At 42.8% G+C, this 16349-nt stretch overlaps 1 protein-coding gene across 5 annotated transcripts in view; it reads right to left on the reverse strand.

The window, feature by feature from the left end:
- Nucleotides 1-16349, reverse strand: part of dph1 (diphthamide biosynthesis 1) — a 613903-nt gene that overhangs the window by 72775 nt on the left and 524779 nt on the right. For all 5 annotated transcript variants that reach the window (XM_087977226.1, XM_087977225.1, XM_087977228.1 and 2 more), the window contains one exon: nucleotides 10086-10186. In XM_087977226.1, the coding sequence (XP_087833352.1) occupies nucleotides 10086-10186 (101 nt within the window). The remainder of the gene's footprint in view (nucleotides 1-10085; nucleotides 10187-16349) is intronic.

Raw genomic sequence — 16349 nt, forward strand, 5'->3', positions numbered from 1 at the left:
CCCCAGCTCAGACAGATCAAGTCTTCAGATTAGAAAGGAGAGGAGTGAGAGGAAGTCTCACTGAGTATAAGAGAAGATGCCAATAACCCTGAATAGATTCTTCCTGAGCACTACCTGAAGCTGGGTATGTGGATAGATTCTCTTGCCTCAGACAGTAAACAAAAAAGAAAGATCCATCGTCAGTATAGGCTAATATTGTCTACTGTCTAACATTAGATTAAGTCTCCAACTGCAAAACTGATTGCTTATATTGTACGTGAAGTCAGTGACAGAGAGATGTACTGGGGCACTGACTTTATGATGCACTCATTTATGACCAATCCCCATCAAATTCTGAAGAAGGATCACTGGATTCAAAGCGGTACCTCTGTTTCTGTCTCCATAGACCTGCTGAGTTTCTCCAGCAATTTCAGTTTATGTCCCATGAAGTAGTTGGCAGATTGTGTGGTTCAGGGTCCCTCAGACCTGGAAACTTAGATGCTTCCATCATAGGCTTGATAATGGAGGGCCCTGGGGTGGGGGTGTGCCTACAAGTTGATTTTTGTGGACGTGAAGCCTTCTTTCTCCGTAAATACAAGTTGAAAAATCCAGAGGGGTAGGCAGATAAATCATTGCTCCACCTAAACTATTGCCACTGAGGTTACCAGGGAAACTCCTCTGCACCTCTCAAACTGAGCTGTTGTAACAGATGCAGGTAGGAATTATATTCGCCTTGGGGAAATCTAAGTAATACAGTGACAGGTTCCAAGATACCCTGCCTTCAATTCAGAGTCAGCCTGTCCAGGTCACTAGACTTTGGGATTTCAGCCAGTTGTTAGTAAATATGAGCCACACACAAAACTCCCCTTCTTTGAGATCAATTCCTTTCTGAAAATATTAGCCAGTGTTGAATGCATTCTGTTGATCGCTCATCATACATAATTCAAAAATCTGAGCTCTTAAGCTGCAAGTTGACAATTAATGTCAAGCCGCATGTAATAGAGAGAAGGAGATGTTTAAAAATATAACCAAGGTCTCCCTTTACTAGAATTCCTCCAATTTATTACTGACTGTCCTGTAATCTTAGATCACAATGTGTACAGAGGATCTGTCCTGTAATCTTAGATCACAATATAGTAAACTGTGTTGGTTGCACTCTCGTAACTGAGTCAGAAAACTGCAAATTTAAATCCTACTCCTGAGATTTGAACACATAATCCAGGCTGACAGTCACAGTGCAGTATTGAGAGAGTGCTGCACTGCCAAAGGTGCTACGTTTTGGGTGATACATTAGATAAGACCCTGTCTGTCCTCTCAAGTGGATGTAAATAAGCCTGTGGTACTACTGAGAAGAGTAGGAGGGTTCTTCAAGCTGTCCCAAATTAATATTTAGTCCTTAATTAAAATACCATTACCTGGTGTATTAGTTTACTACTGTCTGTGGGAGCTTGCTGTGCACTACTGATTACTGCATTTCCTAGATAATTACAAGGACTGTAACTTCTGAAGTATTTCATTGACTGTAAGGTTGCAAAAGCAGAATAAAAATGCAAATTATTCAGAACTGTTTGGAATCTTATTAGATGCAAAATGTTTGCATGTTTGTCTCTCACACAATAATTGCACCACAAATAACTCTCATAGTATGGGAAATTCTTTGAGCTGTGATAACACAGATACAAATCCTTCTTTGAAACAAAACTGTTCAGTATCAAATGATTAACACAGTGTGCATTACAACATCTCTCTCTCTCACACACACACACACACACCTCCTAAACTTATGCAGCTTTAAGACACAGGCTCTACATTCATTTGTAATGAACTCATTAACTCAGTGACTTCAAGTTTTCCTGGTTCAAGTTAGCTGAGTATTCTTTCATTGGCAGATTTAAATTTGCTCTCTCTCATTTACAACTCATCCCTCCCTTGCAGTCTCTGCTCCCTCAAAACCTTTCTTACTTAGAACTCTGCATCACTGTAGTTTCTGTTCACTCAAAGTTGCTAGACCTTACAATTTCTCTGCCACCCCTCAGGTTCTCTCTCATTGTCACCACCCTGGTGCTCAGACTGATGTGTTGCAACTTACTTTCCCACTGCTCCTCCAATCAGTCTGGTTCTCTCCCACATTTCCTGCTGATTGGCTCACTTGTGTGATGCAATTGAGCCTATCAGTAATAAGCACTGAAGAAAAGCAGCAGATTTGGTCACTTTTGTGTACTGGAAGGAGGTGGAGGGGGGGTTTAACCTTTCTCTCATTAGTCACCCTGTGAGTGAGTGTTCCCGGGTTCTTTTATCCCTTTGTTGGGACAGCTGAGGATGAATTCACATGTGGTCTAATCCCACCACATCCCAGGTAGTTTCCAACTTTGGACCACAGACTTCTAGAAGTATTTCAGGTGGACACAGAATGCTCAAGAAAGGCACTGTAAAATTGCAAGGTCTTTCTAATTGTTTTATTCTCTCAGGAACATAGGAATTGACAGACAATAAAAGACGCAGGTCTATCAAGCTTGACATCTTGCATGTCAGTTGGTACAAAGATGGTGGAGTTGCCAACTATCAATTAGACTACAGACATGAGGGAAGGAGGAGTTATCAGTGTTGCAGAATACAGGGCCTAAGCCCAACTCACCTGTTCCTCCCAAGCTGACTGTTCTGTAAGATTATTCAGTAACTCTATCACCAAATGTCCTTTTCTGAAAGAAATCTATAAAATTTGTACTTAACTGAGTGAAGTCATTCATAACTCCCTCCACTGACTTGCTACGGAGACTGTTCCATAGACTGACCAGTCACTGACTGACTGAAATATTATACAGTATTTTGAACATAATGGAACATTCCAAGGTGCTTCACAAGAATATTGTAAAGCAAAGTGTGAAAGTGAGCAATATTAGAAAATATGAGGCTGGATTCGTAGAAGCAAGATCATATAAGTAGGTTTTAAAGAGAGTCGTAAAGAAAGAGAGAGAGGTGGAGGGAGAGAATCCTGGAGCATTGGCAAATAAAGGCATGGCTACTATTGGTGGTGCGATTAAAATGGGGATTCTAAACAAGTGAGAATTGAAAGATGGAAAATAGGTTGGAGGGTTACGTGGCAGAGGAAATGACCAAGATAAGGGAGGGAGACAGTCAGGGAGGGATTTAAAGACTACATGACAATTTTAAAATAAAGAAGTTGCTTGAGTGGGAGCTGGCGTAGGTCATTGTGCACAAATTTGATAAGGTACAAACATGCCGCATATTAAAGCCAGGACCTCTAACAATGCAGCTCCCCCTCAGTGCTGCATTGGATTGTCAGCTTGAGCCTTTGTGCTGGAGAGAGATTTGAACTCTCAACTTTCAGACTCAGAAGGGAGCATGCAATGCACTGAGCCATACAGACACATGATGCTGAGCTACCCTCGGGAGTGTAATAATTCAGTGAGCCTTTGTCATTCTCTGGGAAAGTTTCAGCTTCAGTGACATAAACACTACATCATTCTGGCAATGGGGACCTTTCCCCTTCTCTATCCATTAGCTCATGTTGACAGTGTTCAGTAGACCCGCTCTCTTGAACAAACAGGACCTGAGCTGTGAAGGGCTGTGGGTTGACAATTTCATATCAAGCTGTATAGAAGGGTGAGAAGCAGATGGTTAAAAATACAGTAGGGTTTCCCTTTACCAGAACTGTGCTGACTTAACGCTACTGACTGCTCTGTAATATTGCACCAATAATGCATGATATCATAGTTAACCATCCACATACTGGCCTCTAAAAGCCTTACGCTGTGCACCTCATCCAGCCAAACACAGTACCCATATCAATTGCATTTTGGTCTGTCGTTTAATCTTATGCACAGGAGACAGAGTTAACTAAGTTGGTAGCATTCCTGCTTCTGTGGCCGAAAGTTGGTAATTCAAATCCCCATAGCTTAAAGCTCAGGCTCACACATTCAGTGTGATACTGAGGGAGTGCTGCACTGTCAGAGGTGCTGCCGTCTGGTGAGAAGTTAAACAGAGGTCTTGTTTACTCCTTTGAGGGAATGTAAGTTGGCCCTCAGCACTAGTTTGAAGAAGAGTGTGGCAATTAGCGCCAGTGTTGGAAGTGGGAGGGTGTGAGAGGCGCTGTCTAAGAAGACTGGATGCCTCTTACACAGGTGGGCTGACTGGCCTCCTCTTTGTGCCAATATGAATTTGTATGCAGGTATTCGAGGTGGGTAGGGGGAAAGCAATCTTTAACGGCTTGTGCTTTTAGAAGGAAGATTTACAGTGTTTTCATCACACTGTTATCATTGGAACTCAGACAGTCTGCAATCAATATCGCAACTTTACAGCAACGTCAGGGAAATGAGACACAGGATACGTCTGTGATTTCCATAATGATGAACAGTGTCTGACCTGGAGAACAAGCAGTGTTGAACAACCCCATGTCCCTTCTGCAAATAACTGTGGCCCACTTACCAGAACAAAAATAAACCAGCAACTTTCGTTAACATGGAGAGAGTGGAGAGGCCGATACTGTTTTCCTTAAAGCAGAGAAGGTTATGAGGAGACCTAACAGAGGAATTCAACTTTATAAAAGAATGTAATAAGAGCAAATAAGGAGAAACAGTTTCCAGTGACTAGAATATCAATGACCAGAGGACAGGGAAGTGTCAATCAAAAGAATCTTGATCCATTGCCGTAGGGTCATTATTGTCTTGAGGAGACCATTTGACACAGAGTTTAGGGCAGCTTTCTACAGAATAAACTGTTCAATCCGGTAGGAAGAAAGGTCATATTGAAATCAGCAACGAGAATCTGGAGTGCCCTGTTTCATAGGAATGTGGCTGTAGGATCAATAGTAGTCTTTACAAGAGAAAAATAATTACAGGGATATAGGGTAAGAGCAGAGGAGTTGAAATAACTAGTGTTCTTGAAAGGAACAAGCACAGATTCAGTGGGCTGAATGGCCTCTTTCTGTGTTACACTATACTATTCTATCGTCTCTGTGTTGTTCCAAGTCCCCTGCTGTGTCAATTTCAAGGTTAATGGTTTGAAGTTCTGGTTATAAAGGCACAAAGTGAAGAAGAGATCATTATTCCTCTATGGGAAACACCCCCCTTCGATCATGCATCTCCCTGATAGTTCCTGATCAAACAGCCTCATATCTTTTTTTTAGAGAAGGTCTAAAAAGCTGTAAAATTTCACATTTCATAGTGCCTTAAGTATAAGACTTTAATTAGAATATTGTATAAACTACCACACACCACACATCAGGAAGGATGTGAATATCCTGGACAGAGGACAGAGACAATGTTTCCTGGATTAAGCAACTTTGTTTGAAGATAGACTGGAAAGGTTAGGATTGGAGAGGTTAGGGTTGGAGAGGTTAGGGATGGAGAGGTTAGGGATGGAGAGGTTAGGGATGGAGAGGTTAGGGATGGAGAGGTTAGGGATGGAGAGGTTAGGGATGGAGAGGTTAGGGATGGAGAGGTTAGGGATGGAGAGGTTAGGGATGGAGAGGTTAGGGATGGAGAGGTTAGGGATGGAGAGGTTAGGGATGGAGAGGTTAGGGATGGAGAGGTTAGAGATGGAGAGGTTAGGGATGGAGAGGTTAAGGTTGGAGAGGTTAGGGATGGAGAGGTTAAGGTTGGAGAGGTTAAGGTTGGAGAGGTTAAGGTTGGAGAGGTTAGTTGGAGACGTTAGGGTTGGAGTGGCTAGGGATGGAGAGGCTAGGGATGGAGAGGTTAGGGTTGGAGAGGTTAGGGTTGGAGAGGTTAGGGTTGGAGAGATTAGGGTTGGAGTGGTTAGGAATGGAAAGGTTAGGATTGGAGAGGTTAGGGATGGAAAGGTTAGGGATGGAAAGGTTAGGGATGGAGAGGTTAGGGATGGAAAGGTTAGGGATGGAAAGGTTAGGGATGGAAAGGTTAGGGATGGAGAGGTTAGGGTTGGAGAGTTCAGGGTTGGAGAGGTTAGGGTTGGAGAGGTTAGGGTTGGAGAGGTTAGGGTTGGAGAGGCTAGGTTTGGAGAGGTTAGGGTTGGAGAGGTTTGGGATGGAGAGGATAGGATTGGAGAGGTTAGGGTTGGAGTGGTTCTGGTCAGAGACGTTCGTGTTGGAGAGTTTAGGATCGTTTTCCTTAGAGATGAGATGCCCAAGAGGAGATTTGACAGTAACTTACAAAATCATGAGAGATTTGGATAGAGTGGCCATAGCGAAACTGTTCCCGCTCATAACGGAACAAAGAATGAGAGGGCATGGATTTAAAGCATTTGCAAAAGAAACAATTTTTTTTCATACAGTGAGTGGTCAGGCTATGGAATGCACTGCCTGAAAATGTGATGGTGGCAGATTCACTTGAGGCATTGGGTGATTATGTAATCATTGTCGTTACTTGAAATATTGTGCAGCATCACAGGTGGTGGTGGGGGGCGGATGTGGCACGATGTCATGGTGCTCATTCGGACAGCCAGTGCAGGTGTGATGAGCTGATTGGCTCTCTGATTCTGTGACATTTTGGCAGCCTTCACTATCAGGCTTATTCCCTCTTATATTGCAAACCCAAACACCATCTTACCTTTACATTCGGCTGGAGGTGCAGTAGATGTGTATTCCAGGCAAGTTCTGTTTCTAGTAGAAAGTGAGGACTGCAGATGCTGGAGATCAGAGTTGAGAGTGTGGTGCTGGAAAAGCACAGCAGGTCAGGGAGCATCCAAGGAGCAGGAGGAAGTCCTTCCTGATGAAGGGCTTATGCCTGAAACGTCAACTCTCCTGCTCCTCGGATGCTGCCTGACCTGCTGTACTTTTCCAGCACCACACTCTCAAGTTCTGTTTCTACACCTCCTCACAGAAGCTCGTAGCCCAGAGATCGTTCAGCCCACTTTGTGTGACATGAAAGGATCTACAGCCCTGCACTATCCTCACAGCCTCATAATCACTTCCTGTTCATATGTGTGTCCAATTAGACCATTAGAAATGTGAATAGCAGTAGGCCATTCAATAAGATCATGCCTCACATCCACTTTCCTGCATTTTCTCTGTAACCTTTGATTCCCCGACTGATCAGAATCTGTCTGTCTATTGTGGCGACACAGAGCAGAAGCAGCAATAAAATGACTGGAGGAACAGCTGAGTTAAAGAAGCAGGTCATTTCAAACAGAAAGCGCACTTCAGCTGAAGTAATAGCTGTCTCAGCGGAAACAGGTTTAAGATAATACACACAGTGGGTCCTGTGAACATGGTCAACCATGAGCAGCTGTGACTGCTCATAAAGGAAAGCAAGAAAGTGGTTAGACAAGGTGCGGTCTTGAGGAATGTTGATATGGAGCACTCTGCTCAAAAACAGGTCCTAGAACCCACGCCTAGAAGGCAGCAGACCCTGCCCCAATCACCCGCCATGTGATGCTGAGGGCCTGGACTGATTGAATAGCCGCCAGCAGAGATGGTCTGAGTACTTGTACCTTTCGATTGCATTTAAACTGTATAATCTCCTTTGTTCAGTGGAAAGGTGCCTGGGCTGCACAGAAACATTCTCCCCATTGGTGGAAAACAATAAAATCTTCAAAGATTGAAGTAGACCGTGGGTGCTGAGTGATCCATTTGGTCATTTCTCATCATATCTCAGCCTTAAATATACAGAAGGACTCTGCCCCCATATCTCTCTGTGGCAAGGAGCTCCATACACTCAAAACCTTCTGAGAGAAGAAACTCCTCATCCCAGTCTGAAATTGGTGCCCCTTTATTCTGAGAATGCGCCCTCTAGCCGTAGACTCTTCCACAAGGGGAAGCAGTCTCTCAGTATTTACCCTGTCAAGTCTGTTAGGGCTGCCCATGGCCAGAGGTGGCACAAGATGGCTGCCTGTGGATTTTTAGTTGGCGTAGATATGACGGTGAGAAAGTGAGGACTGCAGATGCTGGAGAGTCAGAGTTAAAAAGTGTGGTGCTGGAGAAGCACAACATGTCAGGCAGCATCCGAGGAGGAGGAGCATCAACGTTTTGGGCATAAGCCCTTCACCAAGTACGACGGAGAAGATTTTTACCTGCAGTCACAGAATTGGCTTGCCGAGTTCAGAATTAAAGTGATATCATAAGTTAGGACAATGGTAGCTTTAAGAATAAGATAAATCCAAGGTAACAGGGTCCAGGCAGAACAAAGAATCTTACAAGGTTCTGTATAAACCCATAACTGCAGATAAGAGATGTCTGGGAACAGACAGCCTAAAGTTGTAGTTTAGCAAGAATTAAGAGAAAAGTATGATCCTGCAATAACAGAAACAAATAATAAGGTAAAAGGAGAATTCGATTATGTCTTGTAAAACCCTAGGAGATCAGACAACTTCACTGAGCTGTAAAAGTGATTGAGTTTCAGTCTTATTAATAGAATAGATGTTGTCTTATTAAGTAAAAGAGTTAGTGTAGAAATGTTTAGAGTAGGGTCAGTAAAATTCATCTCAGAAGCACTCTCCTATTTTAAACACATAGGCAGCATGTGAACAGAAGGAGTTATAATTGCAGCTGCAAGACAGAAGCCAGTGTTCACCTAACTTTCCACAGTCAGCTGGGGAGAGGCTGTTCACAACCCAAAGGCTAAAGAGTTCGAACATTAGTTGTAACCATTAACTGCATATACAACTAACATTATATATTTTTTATTTGGTTTGATTTATTACTGGCACATGTACCTAGGCACAGTGAATATTGCAAATTTTATAGCAATTAGTAGGAATTAGCATCTTTTTCTATCTCCTGCGATTAGAATAGAAGGAATTATAAGATGAGTAACAGAATTTGATAAGGATAGCAATGAATAACAGAATTCGAACAGTCCTTAGAGATAAGCAAATCTGGCAAATGTCTGAGAAAGAATATAACCGCTCATATTGCAATGTAAATTAATGGGATACATTATAAGATCCCAAGGCCTGATGATAAACATGTCTGGTAAAACTGGAGAATCTAAGGCTGTCCATAGGGGTGTCAATCATTGATCGGGTGTTTTATAAGATTGGATGTATAGATTATGGGGATGGAACAATGACATCATGTAATGCATGTAATTACTGTAATGTGAAATGTACAAAAATACTGTATTCAGCTGGGGAAGCCAGACTGTCACTAAACTCTCCTCAGAAGCCATAATTAAGATGGCAACTGGGTCCCAGGTGAAAGCCAGATTCAGAGCAGTCTCTGGCCTCTCCCACCCATGTGGTAAAAGAGCTTTGAATAAAATTCAATTGTGCTGCTCAACACAGAACACAAGACATCACAAGAATCCAAATGTTTTAATGAGGTCACTCTCATTCTTCTAAACTCCAACAAGCAGAATCCCAATTTGTTTAGCCTTTGCTCATAAGACAATCCCTCCATACTGGGAATCATTCTAGTGAACCTTCTCTGAACTGCCTCCAATGAAATGACATCTTTCGTTAAACTGCTCAGAGCACTCCAGATGTGGTCTCACTAACTCCTTGTACAATTGAATAAGACTTCCCTACTCTTCTACTCTAACCTTATTGAAACAAGGGCCAACATTCCATTAGCCTTCCTGATTACCTGCTTCCACCACTTCCTCTGGCAGCTCATTCCATACACGCATCACCCTCTGTGTGAAAAACATTGCCCCTTAGGTCCCTTTTAAATCTTACTCCTCTCACCTTAAACTGCCTCGAAAAACTCTCATAAATTAGAAGGACACAACTTTTTCTTTCATGCCATTTTAACTCCGCTTCATGAGATTGTGCTTTTCCAAATGCTCTGCTATGACTTCCTTCATAATTGATTCCAACATTTTTCCAGCAGAAGATGTTAAGCGAATCGGCCAATGGTTATCTGTTTTTCAGAAAGTTATTCCTGAATCTGCTCTCGCTATCCTTTTTAGGCAGTGCATTTAGATTGACTGAGCAAGGAAGGGTCTCCTCATCTTTCCACTGGCGTTTCTTGCCAATTATCTCAGTCATAGAAATTTGCAGTATGGAAGGGGACCATTTGACCCATCATGTTGGTGCTGGCTGACAAGTCGCCATCCATCCTAATCTCACTGTCTGGCTTATAGTTTGCAGCCACACTGGATAAATTGATGCAGTCCTTTCTCCAGCCTAGCTTGCCAAATGAGTTTCCCGATGCTAACTGTAGCTGTACTTACACATCGACCTCTTGGAAAAGTCGGAGTTTGTCTGGGAAGATCTCGGATAACAGGACAATGATGTATGGCACTTTGAGAGTCTGGAGCTGGGATTCCACATGCTGACAAACAGAAGGGAAGAGCAGTCAGCAAATGGACAACAACACTTACACTGCACATTCAACATCAACCTGTATTTATATAACATCTATACCAAGGGAGACACTTAACAAGATTGCAACCAAGGTAGGAGCCATTAGGAGGGGTGCTGCTCGTAACACTGGCAAAGGTTGTGTTCACAGACCTGAAGTCCACGTGCTTACCTCCAGGGAACTAAAATGGGGCTAGACTGAAGTGTCAAGATCAGGATCAGGGCTTCTGGGAATGACTGTAATATTTCCCTACAGCGATCAACACATAGAACTGACCAGGGATCAAACTACAAGGGATCTTTCTGTACTGTACAGCTCAAAGTCACACCATTATACTGAGAGTACAGCAGTATTATGGCTCTGGCACTGCAGTGTGGTGTGCTGCAGTGCTGGAGGGACTGCCTTTTCGGTGAGATTTGAGTGAAATTAAGATTTAGGAAATTGAAAACATTCAGTCAGGGGTTGGTGTAACAGTCAGCAAATGAAGGGAGAGACGGTGATGGAGCGGTAGTTTCACTGGACTATCAATGCCAAAACTCTAGGCTAATACACTGGGGAAATGGGTTAAATCCCACCATGGCAGGTAGATTTACATTAAAATCCAGAATAAAGAATGGCAACCAGTAATCACAGTTGATTGTTGTAAAGATCCATTTGGTTCATTCATGTCCCCAGGGAAGGAAATCTGATGTCTTTTACCGGGTCTGGCCTACGTGTGACTCCAGACCCGCAGAAATGTGGTTGACTTTTAACTACCCTCTGGGCAATTAGGGATAATAAATGTTGGCCTGGCCAGTGACATTCACATCCCATGAACAAATTAAAATAAACAAGCACAGGTTGGGAGGCATTCTCTCGTTGTAACTGGGATCTCAGAAGTTTCCTATTCCATCGTACATGCATGTCCGAGTCGTGTGGCTTGTAATTGCTGTGCCACATGGGAACTTCAGGCTGTCTCATGTGTCCCGGGTCAAGGTGTCAGCTGCTCCTGCTCAAACACAAGCCTGAGAACAGCTGGAGTCATCACACAGCATCGAGGGCAGAAGGCAGGATGGAGAGGAAGGAGAGAGAGAGAGAAAGATAGGGAGAGTGGGAGAGACAGAGAGCAAAGGAGAGGGAAACAGACAGACAGCAAAATCAAGAGTGGGAGAGACAGAGAGCAAAGGAGAGGGAAACAGAGAGCAAAATCGAGAGTGGGAAAGAGAGAGAGAAAGTGTGAGAGAGACTGGGGGGAGAGAGAGAGAGAGAGAGAGAGAGGGGGACGGAGAGAGCAAAAGACTGAAATAGAGACGGCAAAATTGAGAGAGAAAGAAAAAAAGTGGGAGAGAAAAAGAAAGAGTGAGAGGGAGACAGAGGGTGAGATAAAGAGCAAGAGAGACAGAGAGAAAGGGAGCAAAAGAGAGAGAGAGAGAGAAAGAGAGTGAGAAAGAGAGAGAAAAACAGAAAGCGTGAAAGAGAGCATGAAAGAGAGAAAGGAATCTTTCCTAGATGGTATATTCTGAGGGGGACCTACAGGCCTGGAAGGGAGAGCTCAGGGTAATAGTTGGGTGCCTGTTGGGATGAGTAGGATGAGGTGTCAGTTTCTGGTTAACTCTGACACGGTGCAAACACAGGTGTAGGGTGGAGGCAGAACCTGTGAGATACAGAGGAAGAAGAAACATTGCAAAGAATCAAGCAGCTTGGTGCAATGAGGCAAAGTAAATTCAAGACTAAATGGAACTGAGAGTCAAGACAACACCTCTGCTTTATTGGAACTGACAGTTAATCGTCATTCATTTATTTTCACCAAGCAATTTCAATTAAACATCGTCAACAAGACTGTATATAGGTCAGTGAACAAGGCCTAGTAGTCTATTTCTATTGTTAATTTTATTTTAATTTTTAAATAGGAAGTGGGCATAAAGAGATTTACCTTGCAAGGAGAATAAGATTTGCATGACATTTATAGGCAGCCAGTTGGGCCATTTTGACGTAGGTTATGTGTACAATTTATATATGTCTTTTAAAGAAATTCCTATCTGATTTTCTTCTGGAATTATTTAGAATTTGCAGCACAGAAACAGACCGTTCAGCCAATGATAACCATGCTAACCCAATAGGTTCATGTTGCCGTTTATTAGATTAGATTAGATTACTTACAGTGTGGAAACTGGTAGTGTTGGCCCTTCGGCCCAACAAGTCCACACCGACCCGCCGAAGCGCAACCCACCCAGACCCATTCCCCTACACCTAACACTATGGACAATTTAGCATGGCCAGTTCACCTAACCTGCACATTTTTGGATTGTGGGAGGAAACCGGAGCACCCGGAGGAAACCCACGCAGACACGGGGAGAATGTGCAAACTCCACACATTCAACACCTGAGGTGGGAATTGAACCCAGGTCTCTGGCGCTGTGAGGCAGCAGTGCCAACCACTGTGCCACCGTGCCGCCCACTGATGCTCCACATCAGTCTCCTCCTAACTCATTTGATCACACACTATCAAACCATCCATCCATTCTTTTCTCCTTCCTGAATTTATTGAACTTCCCATGAAATGGATGCTTAGAGGTTTACAATTACAAAGGAAGATTGCTGAGGGATGATTCTGCTGCTCATTCATAGCTGCTGCAAGGACACAGTTAAGGAAACACGCTCACTTTCCTCAGAGCAGTGTGATTTATATGACACAATCATTGTATTAAAATCTGAGAGAGGAATGAATAGAGGGGGAGTTTAAATAAACTCCTTATTTATAGACCAAGCAGGACAGCATCGCAATGGAGATGGGAGCTTGAAACCAAACAAGAAGTGGTAGAAAAGGTTTATCCCCACAGGTGGTAGATCTGAGGAATAAGCAGTGATGGTGCATGATGAATGCAACAAGAAAAAACTTATTTAAACAAAGTGTGGCTTTTTCTCCTTCTACCTGGAGGGCTCAGAGTGACTACAAGCATCAAGTAGATTAGGCTGAAGCAATCGACAAAATTAAAACAGTTGGAAATAAATCAGAATTAACAGGATAAAACGGAGAGAGGAATCAGAAATGGAAATATGTGAACTTGGACTGTGGGAAAGCAGGCTACTCTGTTATCTCTGAGATCCAGCTTTAATCAGAGTCTTCCTCTCACTGTATTGATGTGAATGTGAGGTGATTCTGGAGTGGAGTTGACCCTCGACCCTCATTTCCGGAAGGCAGGAGGGTTTCTCTGCAAGGATTAGCCTCTATCCAGCATCCTGTAAAAGACTCCTCAGTCAGCTACCTCACAGTTGGACTAAGTCTAAATCTCCCTCTCTGCTTCATCAGGACAATGTTTCTGTTTCCCAGGTCGACCACTCTTTTAGCTTCTCTCTATCCGACTATCTGAAGGAAGATTTACGCTGCATCCAACCTGACCTAGGAGGGTTTGACACAGAGACGGACGCCATTGACATTTTAACTGATGTCTCCAGGAGTGGCCACATGTCTAGCCAAGCTGGTCCAGTTGAGCTACAACATTGGCATCTACCTGACAATATGGAAAATTGCCCAGGTATATCCTATCCATATAAAGCAGGACAAAATTAATCTGATGAATCAAAATCTCATCAGTCAAGTATCGGTGCTTTGATTGTTTGTTGTCACATATACCGAGAAAGGGTGAAAAGTATAGTTTTGCATGCTATACAAGCAGATTGTACCATACACAGTGCATCAAGGTAGCTGAACAGAGTGCAGAATTCAGTGTTACAGCCACAGAGAAAATGTACAGAGAGAAAGAGAGAGAGAGAGAGAGAGAGAGAGAGAGAGAGATCATTATTGACATTTGAGAGGTCCATTAAAATGTCTGATAACACCAGGAAAAAAGCTGTTCTTGAATTCCTGAATCTATTTGTACGAACATTCAAACTTTTACATCTTCTGTCCAATGGAAGAGGGTGAAAGAGATTATAACAGGAGTAGGAAGTGTCTTTGATGATGTTGGTTGCTTTTCCAAGTCAGCAGGAAGTACAGACAGAGTCAATGGATGGGAGGCTGGTTTGGGTGATGGATTGGGCTGTATTCATCAATAGTGCTATCAAGCCTACACTTGCAAAACAACCATGTGCTCACTGATATAAAAACAAAATATTGCAGAGACTGGAAAAATCTGAAACAAAAATAGGAAGTGCTGTAAAAACTCAGCATCTCTAGCAGTATCTAGAGATGCTCAGGTTGGGATCCAGCAAGTCCATTCAGCTCCTGACCTCATTATAGCCAGCACAGAAACATGGAAAATAACCCATATTCGAGAGGTGAGGTGAGAGACTGCATTTGGCATCAAGGAGCCCTCGCAAAACAGGAAACAATGGGAATCAGGGAAAATCTCTCTGCTGTTGAAGGCATAAAAGGAGATGGTTATGGTGTGGTTGTTGGAGGTTAGTCATCTCAGCTCCAGGATATTTTTGTAGGAGTTCCTCAGAGGAGGGTCCTTGATCCAATGACCTTCCCTCATCATAAGGTCAGAACTGGAGACGTTTGATGATGATTGCACAATGTTCACCATCATTTATGACCCCTCAGACACTAAACCAACCAATGTCCATATGCGACAAGGATTGGTCAATATTCAGGTTTGGAGAAAGTGAGGATTCTGGAGATCAGAGTTGAGAATGTGGTGCTGGAAAAGCACAGCCACTCACGCAGGGGTATTGACGTTTCGGGCATAAGCTCTTCATCAGGAATTATATTCAGGCTTGGCCGTTAAATGGCAAGTAACATTCACAACCCACAAATACCAGACAATGATCTGCATGTGATGTACTTGGACTTCCAGAAGGCATTTGACAAGGTGTCACATCAAAGTTACAATGCAAAGTAACATTTTTCTAGTGTAGGGGGTAATATAAAAGGAAGCAGACATTTATTTTACATGAGTTATTTTTGTTAAAAATGACACAATATCAGGTTATAGTCCAACAGGTTTATTGGGAACCACTAGCTTTCAGAGCGCTGCTCCTTCATCAGGCGGTTGTGGAATATAAGATCGTAAGACACAGAATTTATAGCACAAGTTTACGATATGATACAACTTGAAGTATATATTGAAAAAGACTTGGACTGTTTGTTAAGTCTCTCATCTTTTAGAATGACCACATTGGTTTCGATTCTTTCACATCCAAATTCTGAGTTAGTTTTGGGTTGACAAGATGTAGTGAGTGGAGTCCCTTAGAGAATCAGTGCTGCAGCCTCAACCATCCACGGTTTACAATCCATATCAATTGCTGAATTTGACGATGACACAAAGGTTGGTAGGAATGTAAGAGCAAAATATACTGTGGATGCTACAAATCTGAAACAAATACACAAAGTGCTGGAGAAACTCAGCAATTCTGGCTTCATCTATAGAGAGAGAAGCAGAGTTAACGTTTTGAGTCTGATGTGACTCTTCAGAACTGGAAACAGAATTCTAAACGATAGACGTACTGGCTTGAAACATTAACTCTGTCTCTCTCTCCACAGATGCTGCCAGAAATGCTAAGTTTCTCCAGCATTTCTGTGTCAGTAGGAAAGTAAGTTGTGAAGAGTCAAAGACTTGTGTAGGGAAACTGCAGAAGGAAATAAATAGGTGAAGCGAGCAGGTAGAACATTGGCAGTATGTTGTGGGAAAATGCAAATGTATCCACTTGGTAAAGAGTATCGAAAAGCATTCTCCTGCCCCTCGGATGCTGCCTGACCTGCTGTACTTTCCCAGCACCACACTCTCAAATCTGATCTCCAGCATCTGCAGTCCTCACTTTTTCCCAGAATAGAAAAGTAGCATACTACTTAAATGAAGAGAAATTGAAGATCTCTGTGATACAGAGTAATTCGGAAAGCAAATAAAATGGCATTGCAAGGGGAATAGAATATAAAAGTCAGGACGTTTCGCTACAATTGTACAGAGTATGGGTGAGGCCACATCTGGAGTAGTGTGTACAGTCTTAAGATCCTTTTTTCAGAAAGGACATAACTGCATAAGACGCAGTTCAGAGAAAGTTCACTTGATTGACTGCTGGGATTAAGGAGAGTTTGGGTTAGTTGGGCCTGAATGTATTGAAGTTTAGAAGAATATGGGTAATTTATTAAAATCTGAAGGATTCTGAGCAAAACTGATGGGGTGGCTACTCACAAGATGTTTCCTCTTTTGGA

This window comes from Chiloscyllium plagiosum, unplaced genomic scaffold, assembly GCF_037043375.1.
Source record: "Chiloscyllium plagiosum isolate Xiang-an unplaced genomic scaffold, Cpla_swu_hap1 HiC_scaffold_31, whole genome shotgun sequence".
Lineage (NCBI taxonomy): Eukaryota > Metazoa > Chordata > Chondrichthyes > Orectolobiformes > Hemiscylliidae > Chiloscyllium > Chiloscyllium plagiosum.